Here is a 21,354-nt window from a genome sequence, read left to right on the forward strand (position 1 = left end):
ATGATAAGAGAATATAACGCAGTGTTTCCCAGCTGGTAGGTTGCAGGTCTGCTGTAAAAAAAAAAAAAAAATATTGAGAGGTGCAAGCAATCATATATTGTGATTTATATGAATGTGAAAATTAGCTCTCTATTGGCACAGATTCATCTGTCATTTGTATAGACATGGTTTGTGTAGTATTGAAGACTTAGTGTTATTTTAGTATTATATTCTGTCAGAGTATTTATTAATATTTTGACATTAGCTTTTTTATATATATTTTCAGTTTTTATTTTAATTTTAGTTCAAATTTTAGTAATTTTGTCATACGCTTTTGTCAGTTTGATATAGTTTTTTATATATATATATATATATATATATATATATATATATATATATATCTGTTAGCTTTTAATATTTCAGTTTTAATAATTTTAGTACTTCAGCTTATTTTATTTGTTAGTTGCCAAGGCAGCATTTCTGATTTTTTAAAAGTTGTTTTTTACAAAAATGTCAATTAACAAAAATGATTTTCAGTAGTTTGAGTAACAAATCACAATCATTTTTACATTTTAGAAATCTCAATCTTATAAATTGTTTGTTCAAAAATTATGGGAGCTCTGAACCTTCTATAAAGCAATAAAAAGTCCTAATGAATTTTTTATGGAAATGTGCTTGTAATCCTACTTATCATGATCATAAGGGAATGTAAACAACTGCTTACCTCTATCTCTGCCAGTCTATGGCGATGTTTTTGTATTATTATTATTTTATTTTATTTTTTTGTCCAGGGGGAGAAGGGACTTGTGCATTAGAGCCTCTATTATGGACACTTAGTCCAAACTGTCTTCCCTTTTCCACATCAAAAAAGAATTCATGTCATGAACAGCACTAGGGAATGCAGAGTACAGGTGTAGAGAACGCTGCGTAAAGCACTTTCGTGAAGCTTTTGGGCTGTTAATTGTTTCCATTCCGTTTGGACGGTTTTTATGTTATCAGAAAAAATGGAATGAATTTGCATACTATTGAAAATGCAAACTACTAACCAAGTGCCTCCATTTCACTCTTTTACAGGTAATTGGGACGGGAGAAAGCTTTGAAATCCCTTCCCCTGCTCCTAATTGGTTCTCTATACCATGAGCTCTGGCTCCGCCCAGGATGTGGCGGTGGAGAATTTCCTGCGTGACATAGAGAGGCGGGGCCAGTGGCTGCACTGTGCTGTTATTGGCTGTGAGGAGGAGCATCCCCGTGGCGACATGAACCTTTTGTACCGCAAAAGTCGACTGGACTGGAGACACAGAGATCAGGAGGGCAAGAAAAGGTAAAAAAAAAAAAAGGAAATCTGTGTGAGCTTGCTGTAGGAGACTGAAGGAGTTTGTGAGAAGAGAGAAGGATAGAAGGGGTTACAGAGATGCCCTCCAGAGCTTAAATGAAAGGGAAAGGAAAGAAGGGAGCAAGGGGAAGATTAGTAAAATCCTAACTCTGTAAGAAAGGTGAGAAAAAGGTGAAACTGAAGGAGTAGAGTAGAATGAATAAGATTATAAAGGAGAAGGGAGAGAGGGAGTGAGATGGATGAATATGACACGATTAAGAGTAGTCTTAACTCTGAAATAGAGACATTTGTCTTTCATATTTTATGCAAAGAATCCCAATCTTCTTTCCGCCTGAGACACAAAGACTGGAGAGAGTGAGAGAGAGCAGGATATATTCTAACACAATCTGCCCCTCTGGTGTCCCAGCAGATCAGCAGACATGAAGTGTAGACAAAAAACAGCTGGAGCTTTTGAAAACAGAATTCTTTGTCTAATTATCTTACAAATAAATGCAATTATCCATATCAATTTATTCAGGTTTTTATTTTTAATTCATTTAATTTAATCAAAAATAAGTTACTTTTGTATTAATTGTTCCAATATATGTACAATTTGACTGTCATTAATAGAAAAAATTGCTTTGATCTTGTGGCCAATAACCAACAAATGCTCATAACAACAAATGGCTTTCTATACTATTTTGTCTGAATAAAACACTAAAAAAAGACTTGGTGTAAATGCTACAAGCGAATTTAGGCATCAAAATGTATAAAAAATGAATACTGATTGAGATTCACTCAAGATTAGATTTAATAGAATTATTAAAATATTAGTGTTTGTAATTGAAACTGTAATGTTAAGTTTAAGTGAGCAATAGATGATCAGAATAGTAATTAAAATGTTGAAAGTAGAGGAAGTGAGCATGAACAATAAAATATACAATTATCGGCCGATTCTGGCATTATTCTGGGGATAAAGTTTGTACCAAAAGCCAGCTAAATCTCATTTGGAAAAAAAAAAAGAGGATAAATAAATGAATAAAATGTCTATGAAGTATTACTATTTATCTAAGTAAATGTGTGTCTATAGCATCATGTTTCACTCTAATTCCTTATACTGAATCCACATTTCTTCTTTTTAAGACACCTTATATGCAAGTCTGTATATTACCGATATTCTGCAGTGCTTTGTTTACATCTTCCACTGTGATCTTTTGAGAGCTTTTTTCCTTCTGCAATTCTCTCAGCTGGACAGGATTGATTGCATCCTTTATGCCTCTTTGCATTACACTCTCTCTCTCTCTCTCTCCATATCAGTGTTTCTGGATGAAGAGGAGAATGCATTAAGATGATTGTCTCTGACACCTGTGCAAATGGACATCAAAGCGCTTTTCAGCCACTCTGTGTTCTACATTCATGACACACGCAGGACCCTGAACACATCCTGAGCTCAGATCAACATGCTGCTTTTAGCCGCCTTTGTATAAACTGCTCACACATGCAGACATACATGTGCTGTCACATCAAACTTGCTTTTATTCATGCACACATCTTTAAACAGCTATCTCGGCTCCTTCCATCTCTTTCTTTCCCCTTCACAGACGTAAAGAGATACACAAGAGGTCACCCACGCATTCTCGCTCTCTGTCTGGAGGATCTGTCCACTTCCTCTCCCGTCCTCCCACTCAATCCCTCCATCCTCCTCCTCTCTGCTGCTGAATGCAGATGATTCTCATTCATTTATCCATCTCTCCCTATTTCCCATCTCTTCCTACATCTTGCTGTCAATCTTGAGTGACAATAAATGGATGAATGGATCAAGTGAGTCACTTAGCATGTTAGTAAACTGATTCTGCACACTAATGTTCCTTTAAACTCGAGACTTAGATAAAGCCATGTAAGAGCCACATGTTGTGCAGCCTAAAGCAAAACAACAGAAATAGAGCAGACATGAAATGCTTCAGTTCCCTGTACCTTTTAGCTCGCATTCTGCCATGTGAAGCATCGTGTCAAATTAAACTGAACAACCTGAAATACTCAGCAATGAGAGCAAACATATGACTCACAGTCTGTTCCCTCTCATTTTGCTTTCAGGCACAGATTTTCTTTCAAAAAAATTTTTTCACACAAATGGGTAACAAACCATAGGATGTTTTCTGCAATGATTAGCATAAACTTTGATTTAGTACACTGCCATTCAAAAGTTTTGGGTAAGTACGTTATAAACTAATATAAAATTAACATACATTAATATGATAGATAGATAGATAGATAGATAGATAGATAGATAGATAGATAGATAGATAGATAGATAGATAGATAGATAGATAGATAGATAGATAGATAGATATAGAGAGAGAGAGAGAGAGAGACTTTTTTAAAAGCGTTTAGAAATCTTACTGACCCCAAACCTCTGAACAGTAGAGCACGGTCACCTGGTGAAGAACTGACACACATGTAGTTAACGAACTGATCTGGTGTAGAAAACTAAAATAAGCATCACACAATAAGACAAACTAATTCAGTCCAGTAGTTTATTCTGAATATTTTACTATGGTGTGTGCAGCTAAATCTGCATGTCCTTGATAGACTTTATGATGAGATGTTCAGACTCATCAGATCTTTTTGTCCAGATTATACCTGGACGACAGCTGTACTGTGAGCTCTCTATGGCCAACTGATACACTGTGTGCCCTGCTTGTGCATCATATCCTGTGGTGCTGTTCTTTTCTATTAGTGTGTGCCAAACTCTACTAGCTCAGCATCTTCTCTGCCTTCTGCCTAACAACAGAGGCTCACACACACATGAACACTCACACACACCGCTGAGCAGTGTATTGATGAGTTTCGTCCATCTGGACCTCGTGCACATCAACCTTCACAAAGGTCAGAGAAGGGACACACAGTGGTCTCTGGACAATGTTTACACATCTTAAAAGTTGACAGGAAGAAGTTCATGAATTTGTAATATGACAGTTATGCTCAGAGGAGAAAAAAAAAATCACAATTGCGATCTCATTAATAGCAATAATTGTTTCTCCTAGACAGCATTGGAATGAATGGAGACTTTTGGTTAAGTATCTTGCTTCCCAGCAATGGTTTTTTTTTTTTGGTTTGTTAGTTTTATTTTGTTTTGTTTTCAAAGTGAACTCAAGCATTTCTCATCTGGTATTTTGGTCTTTGAATTATTTGTGTTTTAATGCTATCCACATTATTTATATTGCTCTCTATTGTTACCATACTGCATTACATTGTCTCATTTCTGTCTATTTTTATTCCTTCCAAGAAATATTAGAAGAACATCTTGGAAACACTTGATATTTTCCATCACTGAGAGCTACATTTAGGCACAAGAGCAATAAAAAGCAATGTTTTTGTAATATCAGTATCCTTATAGTGGATCTGTTAAATGGAAAAACATCTCTATCTCTAAATATCCCTAAATATTTCCCTAACTCACACCGTCACCAGAAAACAACATCAATTTCCCTTTAATTGTGTGTGTGTGTGTGTGTTTGTACTGATGGCAGCCCACTATTTACCACCCACAATATGCTGCTTAGCCACACCTGAATTAGCTTGTGTGTGTGTGTGAGTGCGAGTGTGTTTGTGTGTTTAGAGAAAAAAAAATCAGCAAACAATAAACAAATGACAGGCTAGTTGCCTTGGAAACGGGGAATGCATGCTAGTTGATTCAGGAGAATAAGAAAGATGCAGAAAGAGGTTTGAAGGGAGAAACACCGCCTGCGGACAATGTCTTTTTTTGTGTGGGGGGGAAGAAAGAAATCAAGAGAGCAAAAGATCAGCTGATTAAACAATGTTTGCAAACTATTAAAGGAATAGGTCAACCAATTTTTGCATCAACCATCCCTAAAAATTCCAGACTTAAAGTCATGATAAAACGGAAGTAGCCATAGAGTGGTCATAACACTCAAGAAAATACTGCAGATAAACATGAGCTTGCAGGCATGGGTTTAAGATGACTAAATGTTTGAAGAAGTCCAGGAACCAGAAAGAGATCTGTTATATCTTCAGAAAGTCCAGTTGTGACATTTTGATTGAACATTAGAAGGTCAATTTAAAAAAAAAAAAAAAAAAAGAAAATGTAAACACACTGTACATGGGAGTATATGGATATACATGGATGTTCAAAATAATATCTATAACATGCATTTAAAAAATTGATTTTCATTTCATGCTGACTTTAAAAGAAATGAAGATGAAATAGAAACAATGAAAGCATAAGAAAGAAGGGGAGCTGAGGACAACAGAGGAGAAGGATGGGAGGGTGAATGAGGCTGTTGGGTCTCTCGCAGGCTGGCACGAACCACTTCCTCTCTCATCATTCATCCTGAACTTGTGTGTGTGTGTGTGTGTGGTCTGGTTTCGTTTAGATTGTGAGAACCAAATGTCTCCACGTGGATAGTTAAACCTGAAATTACCAACATTGTGGGAACCACAGTAAAACAGCTTAATAAATATTAAATAACAAAATTGTATTGAAAATGTCTCTGTTTCTTTTAGGGTTAGAAGACAAAAATCATTAACTCAGTATGAAAGCAATAGAAGTCGATAGAAATTCCCAGTCATAACTGAGAGATGTGTGTGTTTTATGTGTGTAGGTATTGGTCTGTGTGACTGTGCAGTGGTAGGAGGGAGTCTAAACTCCGGAAATGAGCAGAGAAGAGTGTACAACGGGGGCTGTAGAGACAAAAATTAAATTGACTGTGAGCTATTAATAGAGCCTTTATCAGTAGAAATGAGGAGAGAGAAAAGAGGAGAAGGTGGGAGGCCTACAGCACAAAGAGAAACAAATTTATTATTCTAATCTGATAAAGAATCTCTCTACAGAGAAATAATTCCTTTTTCCTCAATTTCTGATTCCATCTCTCATTCTCTGATCTTCCCGTCTCCCATAGCTCCAATTATAAAGATGCCTCCTCCGCGACTGTTGGGAAGGTTCGGGATCTGGCGTCATTTCGGCGCCATTTCCGAATGGGATTTATGACGATGCCAGCTTCCCAGGACCTGTCACCTCACACTTGTGCGGCCGCCATGGCCCCGCGCTCTCAATCCTGCCATGCTGTGGGCACCGGTGAGGGAGAGGAGATGGAGAACGGATATTATCCAGACTCAGACCCCCAAAACCAGTCAAATCCCTCCCGTTGTCCCCCGGCCAAGCCGAAACGCCACCCCAATACTCGTCTCAGCGCCACACCCCAGCAGGAGCATCCTTCCCGGGGGGTTCACGCACCACCTGACACTCCGCCACCTCCACCTCCCAATCACCCACCCAAACACCCAGAGAAGCGGAATGGTAAGTGAGCGGAAGTCTTCGTTACATGCACAGTTCTAGTCTCATCAAAATCAATTCTCACAACCTACTGTATCTCTGATGCTTCAAATATAGATAAGGAGCCATCTGACTCACCTGTAACATGACTAATCACAGTTTACTTGCTTCTAAGTTCAGTTGTGGGTACATCTGAAAATGATGGTACCACTAATAGAACATGAAACACACTAAAAGTTTCAACAGTGTGATGTTTACTTGATGCTAAATGTGTCAAATGATTTGTTGCCATGATTCTTGAACTCAAACTCCAATCTCTTGTTCTTAAGCATACGTGCTTATGATTCATGACTATTAAAAACATCCATTGTTTTTTGACAGTATATTTGTTAGTCTTTCATATGTTTTTAACTGAATTGTTATGTAATTGATTTAAATCAAAGAATTATTCTGTGTGTAGTGTAATTTTGGCCTTTATTCTGTAGGATTATTACAATACTTAATGAATGTTATTTTGCATCTTTGGTAATTATATTATTCATAATATGAGACTTATGAAACCAGCTTCTTTTGTGCTTAAGTATTACAGTATGTTGATACATTGTGAAAAAAGAAAAGGTGTAAAAAAAAAAAAGTCACGTAATGGCATTTGTGTTGTTTACCCTAGTAGCAAAGAGCAACTGAGACCTCAGGTTTTTATTAGACAATGTGAGAAATCTCAGTTATTTGTAATTTTAATAATTTCTTTGGACTGAACAATTAATTAAATGTGGTTAAAGAAATATATGGTGCAAACATTTTTTTTTTTTTTTTTCAAATATTCTTTATTTGACAGGGACAATAGACAGTCCGAAAACTGCCCCAGAATTAGCTACACAGCTAACTTTCATCTGCTGTCCCTGGGCAGGAGAATACAAAACAAATTATGTGACAAAAAAACATCAGTATAATACCATTTACATTAAAATCCCTCCAAAATTTGACATAAAAAATATGATTTCTCACATAGAAACTACAAACCAAATTTCTACAAAATATCCCCTATAAATAATGCAGAGCATCATCCTACAAACAAATTAAAAAATTTTACAACTCAATTTCACTAAAAACACGAAAATACTCAATGGTCACACACCTGACTCATTTTTAACCATGATTTCAAATGTAACTTAAATTGTGCTAAAGTAGAACATTGTCTTATAGTAATTGGTAAATTATTCCAGTTATTAACAGCCCTTACAGAGAAAGCTGAACGACCAAAATCAGTAGCTCTAAAATTCACTGCACAATCACCTCTAGACGAAGCTCTAGTTTGTCTTATATTTTCAGTACAAGAAAAAACGAATTCCTTTAAGGGTGAAGGGTGCAAGATTGTTAACAATTTTGTACATTAGACAACAATTATAAAACGCAATAAAATTGTCAAAAGTAAAAAAATTATACTTATCAATAATCAAACAATGATGATACCCGCAAGGTTTCCTATCGAATACTTTTAGAGCACGTTTATACAAAATATATAAAGGTCTTAGAGCAGATTTTCCTGCTTGCGACCATGAAGTAATACAATAAGAAAAATGAGAAAAGATCAAAGAATTCAAAAAAACTCTTGAGGCTTCTATTGAAAGTTGACTCCGTATAAATTTAAAATTTATAAAAGAATATTGTGATTTAGTGTATCGAATGCCTTCTGTAAATCAAGGAACACTGCACCAACAACCCCACCCTTATCTAATTTTGACCGAATTTGCTCAATAAAATAACATACAGCAGTTTCTGTCGAATGCTGTTTACGAAACCCAAATTGCATAGGACACAATAAATTATGTACATCTACAAAATTCACAATTTGATCAGTTACTACTTTTTCTACTATTTTAGACACTACTGATAGAATTGAAATCGGCCTATAATTTACCATACAAATACATACATTAACATCTATGTATCTTGAATATACAGTATTTATTAAAAAACTGTGAACGCAGTGGGTAGGTGAAACATTTTTACATTGATTTACACAGAAATGTACACATTTTTCCCCAGAATACATTAAAATGTATTTGTCTTAATGTCTAAAACTTACAGAAATAACAGCCAGATTAGTGTTAGGTGTGATGAGTCATTTGAAAGCAATTTGCTTAAAATTTATTTCAGACAACAACAAATAATATAGGGTGGGTCTTTTTATCCATTGATTCAGTTTTGAAAAGTGGGATGGAGGAGATTATAACAAGAAACAGGATGTCAACCGAAATCTTTAATGTTTAGTTTAATTAAAATCATAGGACTTGGAACATGTATTAAAGGGTTTGTACACCCAAAAATAAAAATTTGTCCATGTTTTACTCACCCTAAAGATATACTAGATGTAAATGACTTTCTCCTTTCAGAAGAATTCAATCAGAGTTATATTAAAAATTGTCCTGGCTCATTCAAGCTTTATAATGGCATGGGTGTGTGTTTTTGTTCAACAGTCCAAAAGTAGTCAAATAAAGCACATGCAACCATATTAAAATGCGCATCACATGGCTCCGGGGGGTGAATAAAGGCCTCCTGTAGCGAATCGATGGGTTTTTGTAAGACACACATCCATATTTAAAATTATATAAACACCTTTCTTTTACTTCTGCTAATTGTCATAGGTGGAAGCTGTTCCTGGCAGATGGCGTAGGATATATGTGTAGCGCAAATGCTGGTGATTAGTGAGAAAGGCAGAAGTATGACAGAGAGAGAACGAAACAAATGCCGGTTATGAATTAGAAGCACAAAACGAGGATTTGTAAAGAAAAATGGCGGATTTGTATATAAGCCAAGAGGAGACTGATTTTCTTTTGGTAAAGTAAGGAAACTTTGCTTCCTTTACTCCTGCAAACAAATAATGGTTTTCGCAAGACTCACACGTGCATGCACTGCACCTACGTCCTACGTCATCTGGCGGAATGGCAGTCTCTCATGAACGCGTGTACGACAGTTAAACTTACACAAACCTGTTTATATTGTTTTAAATATGGATGTTTTTTTACAAAAACGCATCGATTCGCTTCAGGAGGCCTTTATTCACCCATGTGATGCACATTTTTAATATGGATGGAGGCACTTTATTTCACTTTTTTCACCTCTTGTCTGCTTTTATTTGTTAAACAGCAATGAAGAAGTCTGATTCAGGTGAAATGGCAGGACGGAAGGTACCTCCCTTGAAGCCCAAAAGAAGTCCAAGCACACAACTCTCCTTTGACCCCCTGCCACCTCGGGTCCCACCACCGACCACACCTCTTCCCTTCCAGAGCTCTGAACCCTCTCCACGGGGTGAGGGTGGAGATGACGAGCCAGTTTACATTGAAATGGTTGGCCAGGTCTTTACCCGAGAGACTCACAGTGCCTCTACTCCTCACCCGCTCACGCCCTCTGCCACCACGCCTGATTCTGACTCAGACCAAGGAGAGGCCATATACGAAGAGATGAAGTACCCCCTACCGGACAACGCGGCTCGAGAAGCCCATCGCCGCTTGCCACTCAAACATGAGCGTATCAAGTCCTCTAAAGCGTACCACTCTTCCATCATCTCTTCCTCCACCTCCACCTCCTCCTCACTCCCACGCCCCTCGTCCTCCTCTCCAGCCTGTTCCTCATCCAAGCCTAAAGCAGCCGTCTCCATCTCTCACTCCTCTCCTCTGCCTTCATCGTGCTCTTCTGCTTCCTCCACTCCTGTACCTCAAGTCCTCTCCTCCTCACCACACCCTCCCCGTGCTCCCACACCCTTCCTCCTGCCCGGGTCCAAGTCTGAACATGAGCCCAGCTCCAGTAAGATCCCCGCTCCCTTCCCCAACTTGCTCCAGCACAAGCCTCCGCTCCTGGCATTTCCCCAGCCGGCTGCTGCCTCCAGTGGGGTAGGGGCTCAAAACAAGACCAGCTCGGCCAAAATCAGTGTGCAGTCCGCCTCCAGTCTGCCAGCATCAACTAGCACCTCCTCCAGCACGAGCTCCACCAGCACTTCCAAAGAGTCCTCTGGAGTTGAGAAGGAACGAGAGAAGGAGAGGAGGGAAGGACAGCTAGGTCCGGCACCAGGACTCAGAGCCCGCAGTCATTCCACTCCTCTTCCTCCATCGTCAAAGTCCTCCTCTCCATATTCCCACCACCATCATCACCACCATCACCCTCACCACAGACCTTCCCACTATCACCATTGCCGCAAGCCTGAGAAAGAGATGTCGTCATCAAGCAAGGGCTCAGGACAGTCCTCCACCCAGACGCAAACACAGCCCAAAGAGGGCAAGTCTGTCAGCTTCCTGCTCAAGTCTGAGAAATCTGAGAGGGAAAGGGATCGGGATCGGGACCGGGATCGGGATAGGGATCGAGATCGTGAACGAGAGAGAGACCTAAGCACCCCATCATCCAATCATTCTGATACCCCTGCCTCAAGCACGTACGCACGTACTTCTCAAACCGGCACAAGCACCACGCCAACCCCGAGTCAACCATCATCATCCACAGCCGCTACACCACCTTCCACCTCTTCTTCATCTGCTCAGCGCCCTCCGTCTCGCTCTCACATGCACCGATCCCACACCCCGCACTTGTCTCATGGCCTTCCTGCTTACAAACCTCCCCCCTCCGACAGCCCCCTGCTCTGGACCTACCCCTCGGTTGGTTTCCGCCGCCCACCCGCTTACGATAGCCTGCGCGGGGGCTCACAGTTGCCATCCTTGCACATGGACCCCACTAAAACTGGATCTGCAGCTCATGCGTTGCAGGCCAAGGCCGGGTTCATTCCCTGGGAGAGCGCAGCTGCCTTAGGGCTCACTGAAGAACAGGCTTACTGGCCCATGCACCGAAAATTATCATTCAGTCATGGGAGCCGAGACACTGAGAGTGAGTAATGGTTGTAAGGATGATTATGGAGTGAATTGACTTTCTGTTGTACTATCGTAGATGTTTAATTGTGTTTTTCTCTCTAATGTTCTATAGAGGAGGATGGAGGTGCGTGGAATGGCAGTGCAGATGCTCTACTGAGGAGAGAGAGGGATGACCTAGGAGTCATGCGGGGTGGTGGACACTCTGGAATACCTGTGCGGTCAGGGAGACACAGCGAGAGCTTGGCTGGGGCAGATGGACCCCCAGGGTTGAGAGGACTGATACGAGCAGGACTGCCATTACCCTGTCAAACCTTCCCAGCGTGCCGCAATGGAGGTGAGATCCAATTTAAATTACATTAGCACAGGCTTTCTGCCATGACCTCAGTATATAGATCTGGATGTAGATCAAGTGTGTTTCGGTTAGAGATAAAGCATTTGTTTTGAACAGTTTATGAGCTGTAAGTTGATGCTGCTGGGATCAGTGTGCATTGATTTGTTTGGAAAGCATCACATTTTATAACAATGATCAGATATTTATAATGTCTTAAGCTCTATTCGGACGGGATTAGTTTTACATGGAGAGGTGGGGTAAAGTAATAATTACCAGAGCTTCTCAATTATTTTAGTCCCGTCCGAATGCGCCATCTCAGTAATCATTACAGACAATGTCAGTAAAGATTACGGTGACTTTTACCTTCTGTAAAAAGGTCCTAACCCTGTGCGAATAGACCAGCTGTAAAAATATACGTAAATATTCCGTCATTTCCTGTCATTTTCCGCGGTTTTTCAAATATGGAGGCGCTTGAAGAAGCTTTCAGTTGCGTTCTAGGCAGAGGGACAAGTCAGTGGCAAACTTCAATTCTTTTCAACATAAAACGATGCAGGATTAGTAAAACAATACCAGCTATGCTACACTTCCTCTCTCTCTGATAGTGAGTTCATATCACACACAGCAGTTCTACATAGTCACACCTCCTATCAATCACTCAGCGCATCACTCGTCTTGTCTAAACCACCTCAAGCATGTTTACGGTTACAGAACGATGAAGAGCACTTACATTCAGGAAGTAACATAAAACGCACGTGACGACAGGCAGGTGACGGTGGTACGTAAATCGAGTTACCCCTCCCACTTCTGATAGTTTTACTGAGATTTCTAATCCCGCGCGAATCGGCCATTAATATTACAGACGTCCCGTGGTAAAATTACATTACCCCATCTACCCTTGTAAAACTAATTCCGAACAAATAGGGCTTTTGAAAATATGGGGGAAAAACTGACTTTAAACCTACTAAAACCATGATGGAAAAAATCACAAAGACCATGTAACACAATTAAGCGAAACACAATATTAGCTAGAAATAGTTAACATATTATGTTATCCTAGCTAACTAGCTGCAGTACCTGTCACAGTTATGAACCATGCATTTCTGGACATGTTAGAACCTTATAAGTGTATGCCATGATACATTCAGGAGTGAATTCTCTCAACATTTGAGCCACTTTAACTGCAGCATTGCACCGCACATCATGCGTTTTATTCACAATACCACCTGCAGTCCAACTTAACTAAGCACTATATACATTACGTTGTGCAATGCAAATTTAAATAAAGTCAATGTAATTTTTTACAATGCAAACACACCTGCTTTCAATGCAAATGAGGCTCATTATAGAATGCAGCGCATTCACAGACATCAGCACTATTTGCCTGGCGCAATTAATGTTGCACTATTAGTGGAAAATAGGGTGGAAAGCAGGCTGAATTTCATTAATATCTGTAGAAACAGTTTGTGTGCTGCTTCTATTCATCATGGCTGCAATAATCCATTAAATGTTGATCAAATGACGGTGAAAAGTATTATAAATCCAAATGGAAATTTTAGCTGAGCCCCCTTCCTGCATTTCAAAGACTGATTTAGGTGTTTGGATTGCAGTAGTGGCACGATGCCGTGCAGACAGAGCATACAGGTCAAACATCGTATTGTACTGCATCCCATCCTCCACAATTCCATGATTCATTTTTTCTGAGATCCTGCTCAGTTCTGATCGCTTTTCTGTTCTGCAAGCTAGCAAAAGGAACTTGTTTGTGTTAGGCTACGCAACATGCTATTTCAATCATTATTTTAGATTTGACTAAAAATTTGATGTCCTGAGATGTATTTTTCAAAAACAATAACTTGGCTATGGATCTGTGATCTTTCATAGAGTTGGGTCGCCTTGGCAGGTCTTCCTCCACATCAGGAGTGAGACAAGTGGGTGGTGACGTTCAAAGGCAGAGCAGCCTGCCGGCCAGAGAAGCACTCAGCCAGGTAACACATGCCAGCACTACTAAAGCTGTCACTAAAATCTCATTAACACAAATACACCTGCAGTGTTATTGTTTCCTCAGCCCTGCTTAAACACACACTCATCCAGATAAAACCTTGATCACATTAAGATTTGAGCTTATGAAATTACTTTGGACCTGCCGCCCTTTTTTTGTGGAACACCAAAGAAGGTATTTTGAAGAATGTTTTAACCTAGTTTTGTTCAAACAATGATTTTCGTGGTAGAGACTTTTTCAAAAATGTCTTTTTTTGTGAACAAATAAAGTCATACAGGTTTGGAACGACATGACGTTGAGTAAATGAAGACAGAAATATTAGAAGTTTTGGGTGAACCATCCCTTTAAACAATTAAGTGTATAAAATGTGTTTGTATATGTAGAAATTAACATTAGCCAATCTTAGCCAAGTGGTTTATCCAAACTATAAAAAATTTAGGACAGGCTTCATTTTGTCCATCAGGAATTGGATTATTGTCGTTTGCTAATTGCTGTGAGTGTGAGTCTCCTGTTAGTGACAGGTTGCTAGAGGGGATAAGTTATTGTTCCACACTTGCACGGGTGCAGACGTCATCAGAGCATAGATGTCGTTATGAGAGGGGAGGAGATGTTAATGGTCATGATTCAAGATTAACAGGTCACAAGTTTTACCATATTTAACTCCATTTCACAGAATTCCACAGTGGGTTCTCCCAAAAAAAAAAGTGGGAAACAAGTGTGCATTTTCAGTACTGTACTGTACTGTATATGCTGGTGCAATGACCTCTAATTCACCTCGTGCACCACCCTGACAGTGAGAAAATCTCAGACGAGGGTGCATATGAATCTTGTGCAGTTCAAAGTATTCAAGAAATGCTTAGAAATCGCACAGGCTTGTTCAGCCTCAGTCGGTGTAGATACTGCAGTAATTAATTAAATTCAGTTCAACTGGTTAACATGCGTAAGTGTAATTGACACCAAGCTTGACAGTTACGGCAGGTGATCTGTAACTAATTTCGTTCCGTTTTGTTTCCCTGTGGCTGCTGTTCCAGACAGTCATTAGGTAAATCGCGGAGCCCATTGAGTCACCAGCATCCCCACCCAAACACGTCTGTAGTTGCACTGCACTCTGCTGCAGGGTCAATGAGTGCAGAGAAAAAGGGGGATGAATACAGAGCGGGAGGGAGGCACAGAAATGCAGCAGAGGGAAAGACAGACAGAGAGCAAAAGAGAGAGAGAAAGGGAGAAAAATGCAGCACAGAATAGAAAAAACAGGAGACAGAATGAAAGAGGTGGGACAGATGCAGCACATGGGCGGAGAAAACAGGTGCAGCAGTAAGAAGGAGTGTTTTTTGTCAGACTATTGCAGGCAGACAAACAGTCAGCGTGAATGATCAAACTCAAACCTAGTGGCGCTGCTGGAGTCTCTCCGTGTCGGCCAGTGACAGGCTTTGATTCTGCCGTCTGACTGTCTCTGTCAGCGGTTTGTCAGACAACCATTTTGGGAGTTTAGAATGTTGAATGTGCGAAAAGTAACAGGGAGAATCCAGAGAGACTGCAAACATGCGAAGCAGCTAGTGTTTTGCATGTTAACAGACAGGGATTTTCCACTTCCTATAGCTCTAGTGGTGTATGGGTTGTGCTATAGACAGACTGGAGTGAAACTGGCAGCACATGCAAGAAATAATCTTTCATTTGCAATCTTGTTGGATGTTAGCTGCCGTACAGAAGCCTCTGTTCTTTACCCCTGGTGTGCTGTTGTCTCTTGGCAAAAGTTCACATGCTGACGCAGACTGTGTGTGTGTAGCACAGAGATTGACTCTGAGTTGATATGACCTTCCCTCTCAGAGCAGGGGGATGGGATGGATGCTGTGAGTTGGAAATATGCCGCTATCTGGTGGCGTTCTTTGATATAGCATAGAGCACACACCCAGAGCCCCCCAAAAAACATTCTAAGTGGAAAATTGGCTGGTAACTTTGTTAGAGGCTTAAGTTGATTTGTAAGAACTACGTATAGTCTGACATGAGTGATTGCTGACTTGTGGTTTTTAACCATTTTAATCTTAAAATCAATCACTGTAATTTTCTTGCTGTTGGAACTCACATATGTGTAATACTCTGAGCTAAATATGTAGTAAATTAGAATTTTCAGTAATTACATTTAATACAAAAAACACTATAATTGGCCTGCTCTCAATTCATCCATATTTGACAGGTGTGGCAAAAGTTAATTTTGGGAAGGAATTAATTAAAGAGTGGCTGTTCTGGGCAGAACTTTTTTGGACTCTCCTTACTGATTTAATTTTATTTGTATGCTGGATGGGATGCCAGCAATATTTCTCCTACCAAGTACTGCTGGCATCCTTTTTTATTCCCGGAACCTTGGCAAAAATTGGCAAAAAAGATGCAGCCAGAGAACAACAAACTAAGTTTCAGTGCGGTATTTGATGATGATAAAAAATTAAAATGAGAAAATTGTGATTAAAAAAACATTTTGTGTGTTTTAAAAATAATATAAAATAAATTTTGAAATGGTGAAATGTATGTATGTGAAATGTAATATTCAAATATTAAATGTTAATATTAAATGGTAAATAATTTTAATATCAAATGTTGCCTTGGCAACTAACTGAAATAAAAAAAAAATTAGTTAAAACAGAAAATGACTAAAACTTAAAAACAAAATAAATATAAATAAAAATATAAAAAACATATATAATAATAAATAACAAACATGACAAGCAGATAGCAAAATTATTTAAAAAATACAAATTAAATTTTAAACTGAAAATATAAAAATGAAAACTAATAAAAAGTATTAATAAATACTGTAATAGTATATAAATAATACTAAAATAGCGCTGATCGCCTTCAGTGCATCTCTCTCTTTTTGCAGCCAGATGGTGTAGTTACTTCATCTACCAGCAGAGGCTAACCAGCCAAACCTTCATACCTTGTCCAAAAAGCGAACGATCACATATATTTCATCTATGCTCAACTATGTAAACTCATTTTTGCAATTTCTCTCTCTGTCTCTGCGTGTAGTTTCACGCTCTCTCGCAGATTCAGGCACAGGCTCAGGGTCCCTGCAGTCCGTCTCTGAGCCGGCAGCAGCAGTACCAGCAGCAGGTCCAGCTCCAGTTCCAGCAGCTGGCTCAGCTCGCCGCACAGGCCCAGGGTCCCCTCAGCACGGGCACACCTGGCACCTCCACAGCCCTGGCCCATCGGGACGGCAAGCTCCTGGAGGTGATCGAGAGAAAGCGCTGCCTATGTAAGGAGATTAAGGCTCATCGCCGGCCAGATAAGAGCTTATGTAAGCAGGACAGTATGCCTATCTTACCCAGCTGGAGGAAAACGCCGGAGCCCCGCAAGACTGGAACGCCACCCTGCCAGAGGCCACAGGCTGTGGTGTGGGACACAGCCATCTGACCCAGGCAGAGAGAGCAAATAGAGGGTAGGGAATAAGAAAGATATGACTGAGAGAGACATACAGAGTACAAATCTTTTCTTCTTTTTTTCTCTTTTGCGTGTGAAAAGACAAAATGGGAATTATAGGGGAAATGAGAGAAGTGGCCTTTGAGTGAAGAGATTCAAATAAAACTGAAAAGACAAAGCGAGAGCATTTTTTGCTAAGAGAATAGCATGATTTAGAATAAATCTCTCTGTAGAAGGAGAAAATGCGTTCCACATGGTGTTTATGTGCCATATAGTTGCAGCAGACAAAACACACACACACACACACACTGGAGAGACGCCTGAGTCTGAACTCTTTCTGATCTACTGCAAATACAACCTGTGCTGCTGAGTTTACAACCTTTTTGAAACACACTGGAAACCTTTGGAGCACCGTAACATTCGTTTTCTGAATATAAACCATTTGTGAGGAGAATAGACATTCTTTTTCCTCCGATGAATGAAGAAATGATCAAAACTTGATGTGTAAAGAATGAAGAGACGCTGAAAGATCATAGTGGAGCTTTTCTTCATATCATGAACTGTCTGACTTTGGGCTTTTGTGTTTTTACTGACCAGATTTACTCATTTATGCTGCTGTTTCCTGGTCACCCACTAGACTGTTTTTTACATTCCAGAAGAGTGTCAAAATGTGTGTGTGTGTGTGTGTGTGTGTGGTGTCATGGTGAATGTTGTAAGATGTATCTTTGCATTGGAGATGTGTGAGGTTGGAAGTTGAAGAGTGATGAGAGGAAATCGACAAATAGACAACAAAATGGTGAGGAGTACAGGGGAACGAGTCAATAAAACACAAAGTTTGACATGTATACACAAAAAATCTTATACCTTCAGACACAGGAAACGGTGATGAAGGGCTGTGTGGTAGTGTCGCAGTTTGTAGAGGAGATTCATTTGAAGTCTAATTACTGCCTATTGATTGAGTGCCAATTTGGTGAGTGTGGTGACACGCTTGTCTGCGTATTTGGGGAGTAGAAGAAAAGCTGTTCAGCAGAAGTTACGTGACTTTCATGGCAATATTTGTTAAAACGGGAGACTGATCATTAGCCCAGTCCAATACAAAATCATGATGGTGAAAAAAAGACAGATCCGCACTGAATTATTCACTTGATGAAAATAGTACGATCACAGGATGAGCTTCATTACAAAATAGGAAATAGACCGAGGACCAATGCACAGGCTGCATTAACACGAGGTGCCATTGTGTTCACCTAAAAACTGTCGGAGCACCATATTTACTCATCTGTTTACATTTAATCTGTATCTGAGCATATCCGGAGCTAACGTCTAACTGTATTTTCAGTCTTTTTGGCACCATAGTCTCATGTGTCAATCAATTGGGGTTGCAGTGTCTTTAATGAGATATAATAACATATATAAAAGCTCTTATCATACTACAGTCAGAATGAGCAGTCCAGTTACCCTGTCCCTTAAAGAAAAATCAGTTTTGGAGCAAACTTCTTCACACTGTCCAATGCTCATGCGCACATGCATATACAAAAATGCACACACTCGCAGTGCCCTGCTGGGAAAAATGAACACGTAGCGGCGCTCCTCAGACCGATGCTGGGACTTTTTTCCGCATAACAGAAAGCGAACCACATGACATTGAGATTAAACGAGAAGAAAAAACACTTGTTAAAATCTGTAAAATAAACATGTACAACTGTATTGATTATGTAGCAATTATTTCCACTTTCATACTTGTAATCAATAAATATATTGTAGCATATAATGTATAAAAGTACAAGGTGTTTAATTGTTTTATAAAGAAATTTAGTAGTTTTATCTGTGGCTACCTGTCTACACTGTACTGAATGGACCGCTGAAAGGCGAGCCCTATCTACTAAAGGCACAGTCTCAGACACACACACTCCAGCCAACCAATGTTTTTTTTTTTTTTCCGGCTAGTGTCATGCAAGTCCCTTTAAGCAACTTAAGTCTGATCACACTCATACCCTCACCAACACACTCCACCCGGCTCGCTGGAATATCAGTTGTATATTTTTGAAGTACTTCTGCTGCTATATTGAATTTCTACTATTGCATACATGTCCCTCACTGCTGTTTTTATTTATTTTCCTCATTCTTTTGAGTTTTTTTTTTTTTTGGAGATCATGCGATGGAGTTTTAAGGAGTGGAATCTTTTGTAACTGTTGGCAATTGAATGTTTCTCAGTTGTTGTTGTGGTTGTATTTAAAGTTGTTGTTTTACCGAATAGTTAGCACCACCAACCTGTACAGTTCTCACCCTGGCAACACTTCTGTAAATGTGATGGCAACATTGCAGTGATGTTGCCAAGGGTTTGACATGTTGTCACCACGACACCAGGGTTTCACTGCACCACCCGGGTGGCCATTTGAATTACAGTCTTTATCAAACAGTACAGAGGACCACAGTAGAGGAGGGCTGGTGCAATGCATGCTGGGAGTTCTTCATGGATTCCCTTAATCATTCAGTTCAAGGTTGGGCTTTGTCCCAGTCTATAAATTGTGCCCAGTTTGTACTTCAGATATACTAAATAATCATCTAGTGGCAATTTATTAAGATGAAAAGGGTAACTTAAGTATTATTGGGTAAACTAGTTTACAGAAACTGTCGGCTTTGCGTGTCTACATAAACGGTGGCCATATTATGAGTGCCATAATATATTGGTATGGTAAGATACGGTGTACCCTGGAAATCACTGTAGTGCTATATTTGCATTGATATCGTCATGAAATAAATTTTATATGATGAACCTAAAATACATGTGCAAATAACTGTTTTTGTGGGGGTGGGGGTTGGGGGGGGGGCGGTCCTGCAGACCTCCTTAACATACAATCAGTGGAATATCTGCTTATACATTCTAATGTGGTAATGTTTTATTCATTCCTTTTCTCTTCAATTAATAGTTCACCAAAAAATGAAAAATAGCTGGAAATGTACTCCGCCTCAGGCCATACAAAATGTAGATGAGTTTGTTGCTCAATTTAAATCTCTTGCTCTCCAATGGATCCTCTGCAGTGAATGGGTGCCATCAGAATGGGAGTCCAAATAGCTGATAAAAGCATTATAATAACTCACAAGTGATCCGTGTAACTCCAGTCCATCAATGTGTTGCAATGTGAAAACCTGTGTTTGTACATCAATAAATCCATCAAGATATTTTTTTTTAACTTAAGAGGTCCTTACAGAAAAATCTCATGAATTTCACATGTGCAAATCACATTAAAATCACATGTGAAACTCATGTGAAACGCATGAAACGTACATGAAGTGTGGTTTTGGATCACATGAGTTTCACATGGATTTCATACATTTATACCATGAAAATGTTCTGAAACCACAAGTTTCATGTGCGTTTCATATGTTTCACATATTTTACATGTGATTTTAACACGTGATTTCCACATGTGGTTTTTCTGTATATTGCTTTCTCCAGTAAAAAAAAATCAGTATTGAAAAAGTATTGCTTCAGTATCCAGTTTCACTGTGGGTAGTTGTTTCTTACTCGTGTGTCAGCATCATGAATACAGGGAGCTGTAACAACAGTCTGTTGCTGAATTATGTTGACTGATTTGCTCTTCACTGATGGCCTGTGTCATAGATGAAGCTCTTGTACAAGTTCTCTCTTTTGTAGAGGTCTTCTCAAGGTCTTCTGTAGAGGATATTGTTGGCTCTAACCTGTCATCAATCTTGAACAACATTACAGACGTTATCTGACTGTTGTGATGTGACAAATTTATCAAGGACTGCCAGTCATTGAAACATCTACAGATTGAGTGCTGAGGGGAAGTTTAAGAGGTACCCAGGTTCTTTAACAGCTCAAGTTATGCTTAAGGGTTTGCTGTCCAGAGCATCACAAATATATATTATATGGTTATTTAGATAAAAAAAACATTGCTTGGCACTTGCCAGTAGTTTTATTTGTCTTAATTAGCTTAATTTTGCATTGTAAAATCTGTAAAATGTTTGAAAAATCTGTCAAATTTAAACAAAATTAAATGCTTTCTTAATGTTTTTAGATTAAATTAAATATTTAATTTTGTATTATTTAGTTATATAGTGAGCATAATTAAATTTAACTATTTAATGCAAATGCCTTGACTGAACTTAAAATGTTAAGTTGCCATTAATCTGCAGTCATACGACATA

The 21,354-nt window shown here is 39.3% G+C and overlaps 1 protein-coding gene across 1 annotated transcript; it reads left to right on the forward strand.

Moving 5' to 3' along the window:
• Positions 1-1,115: 1,115 nt before the first annotated feature.
• Positions 1,116-17,175, forward strand: LOC306870978 (neuronal tyrosine-phosphorylated phosphoinositide-3-kinase adapter 1-like; the record flags this gene model as incomplete). The annotated part of the gene is made up of 6 exons (XM_079418614.1): positions 1,116-1,300; positions 6,211-6,608; positions 9,732-11,456; positions 11,553-11,774; positions 13,650-13,753; positions 16,792-17,175. The coding sequence occupies 6 exons, from the start codon at positions 1,116-1,118 to the stop codon at positions 17,173-17,175; spliced, it is 3,018 nt and encodes a 1,005-aa protein (XP_079274740.1).
• Between the last annotated feature and the right edge of the window lie 4,179 nt (positions 17,176-21,354).

Source organism: Barbus barbus (genome assembly GCF_936440315.1).
Source record: "Barbus barbus genome assembly, chromosome: 6".
NCBI classification, from domain to species: domain Eukaryota; kingdom Metazoa; phylum Chordata; class Actinopteri; order Cypriniformes; family Cyprinidae; genus Barbus; species Barbus barbus.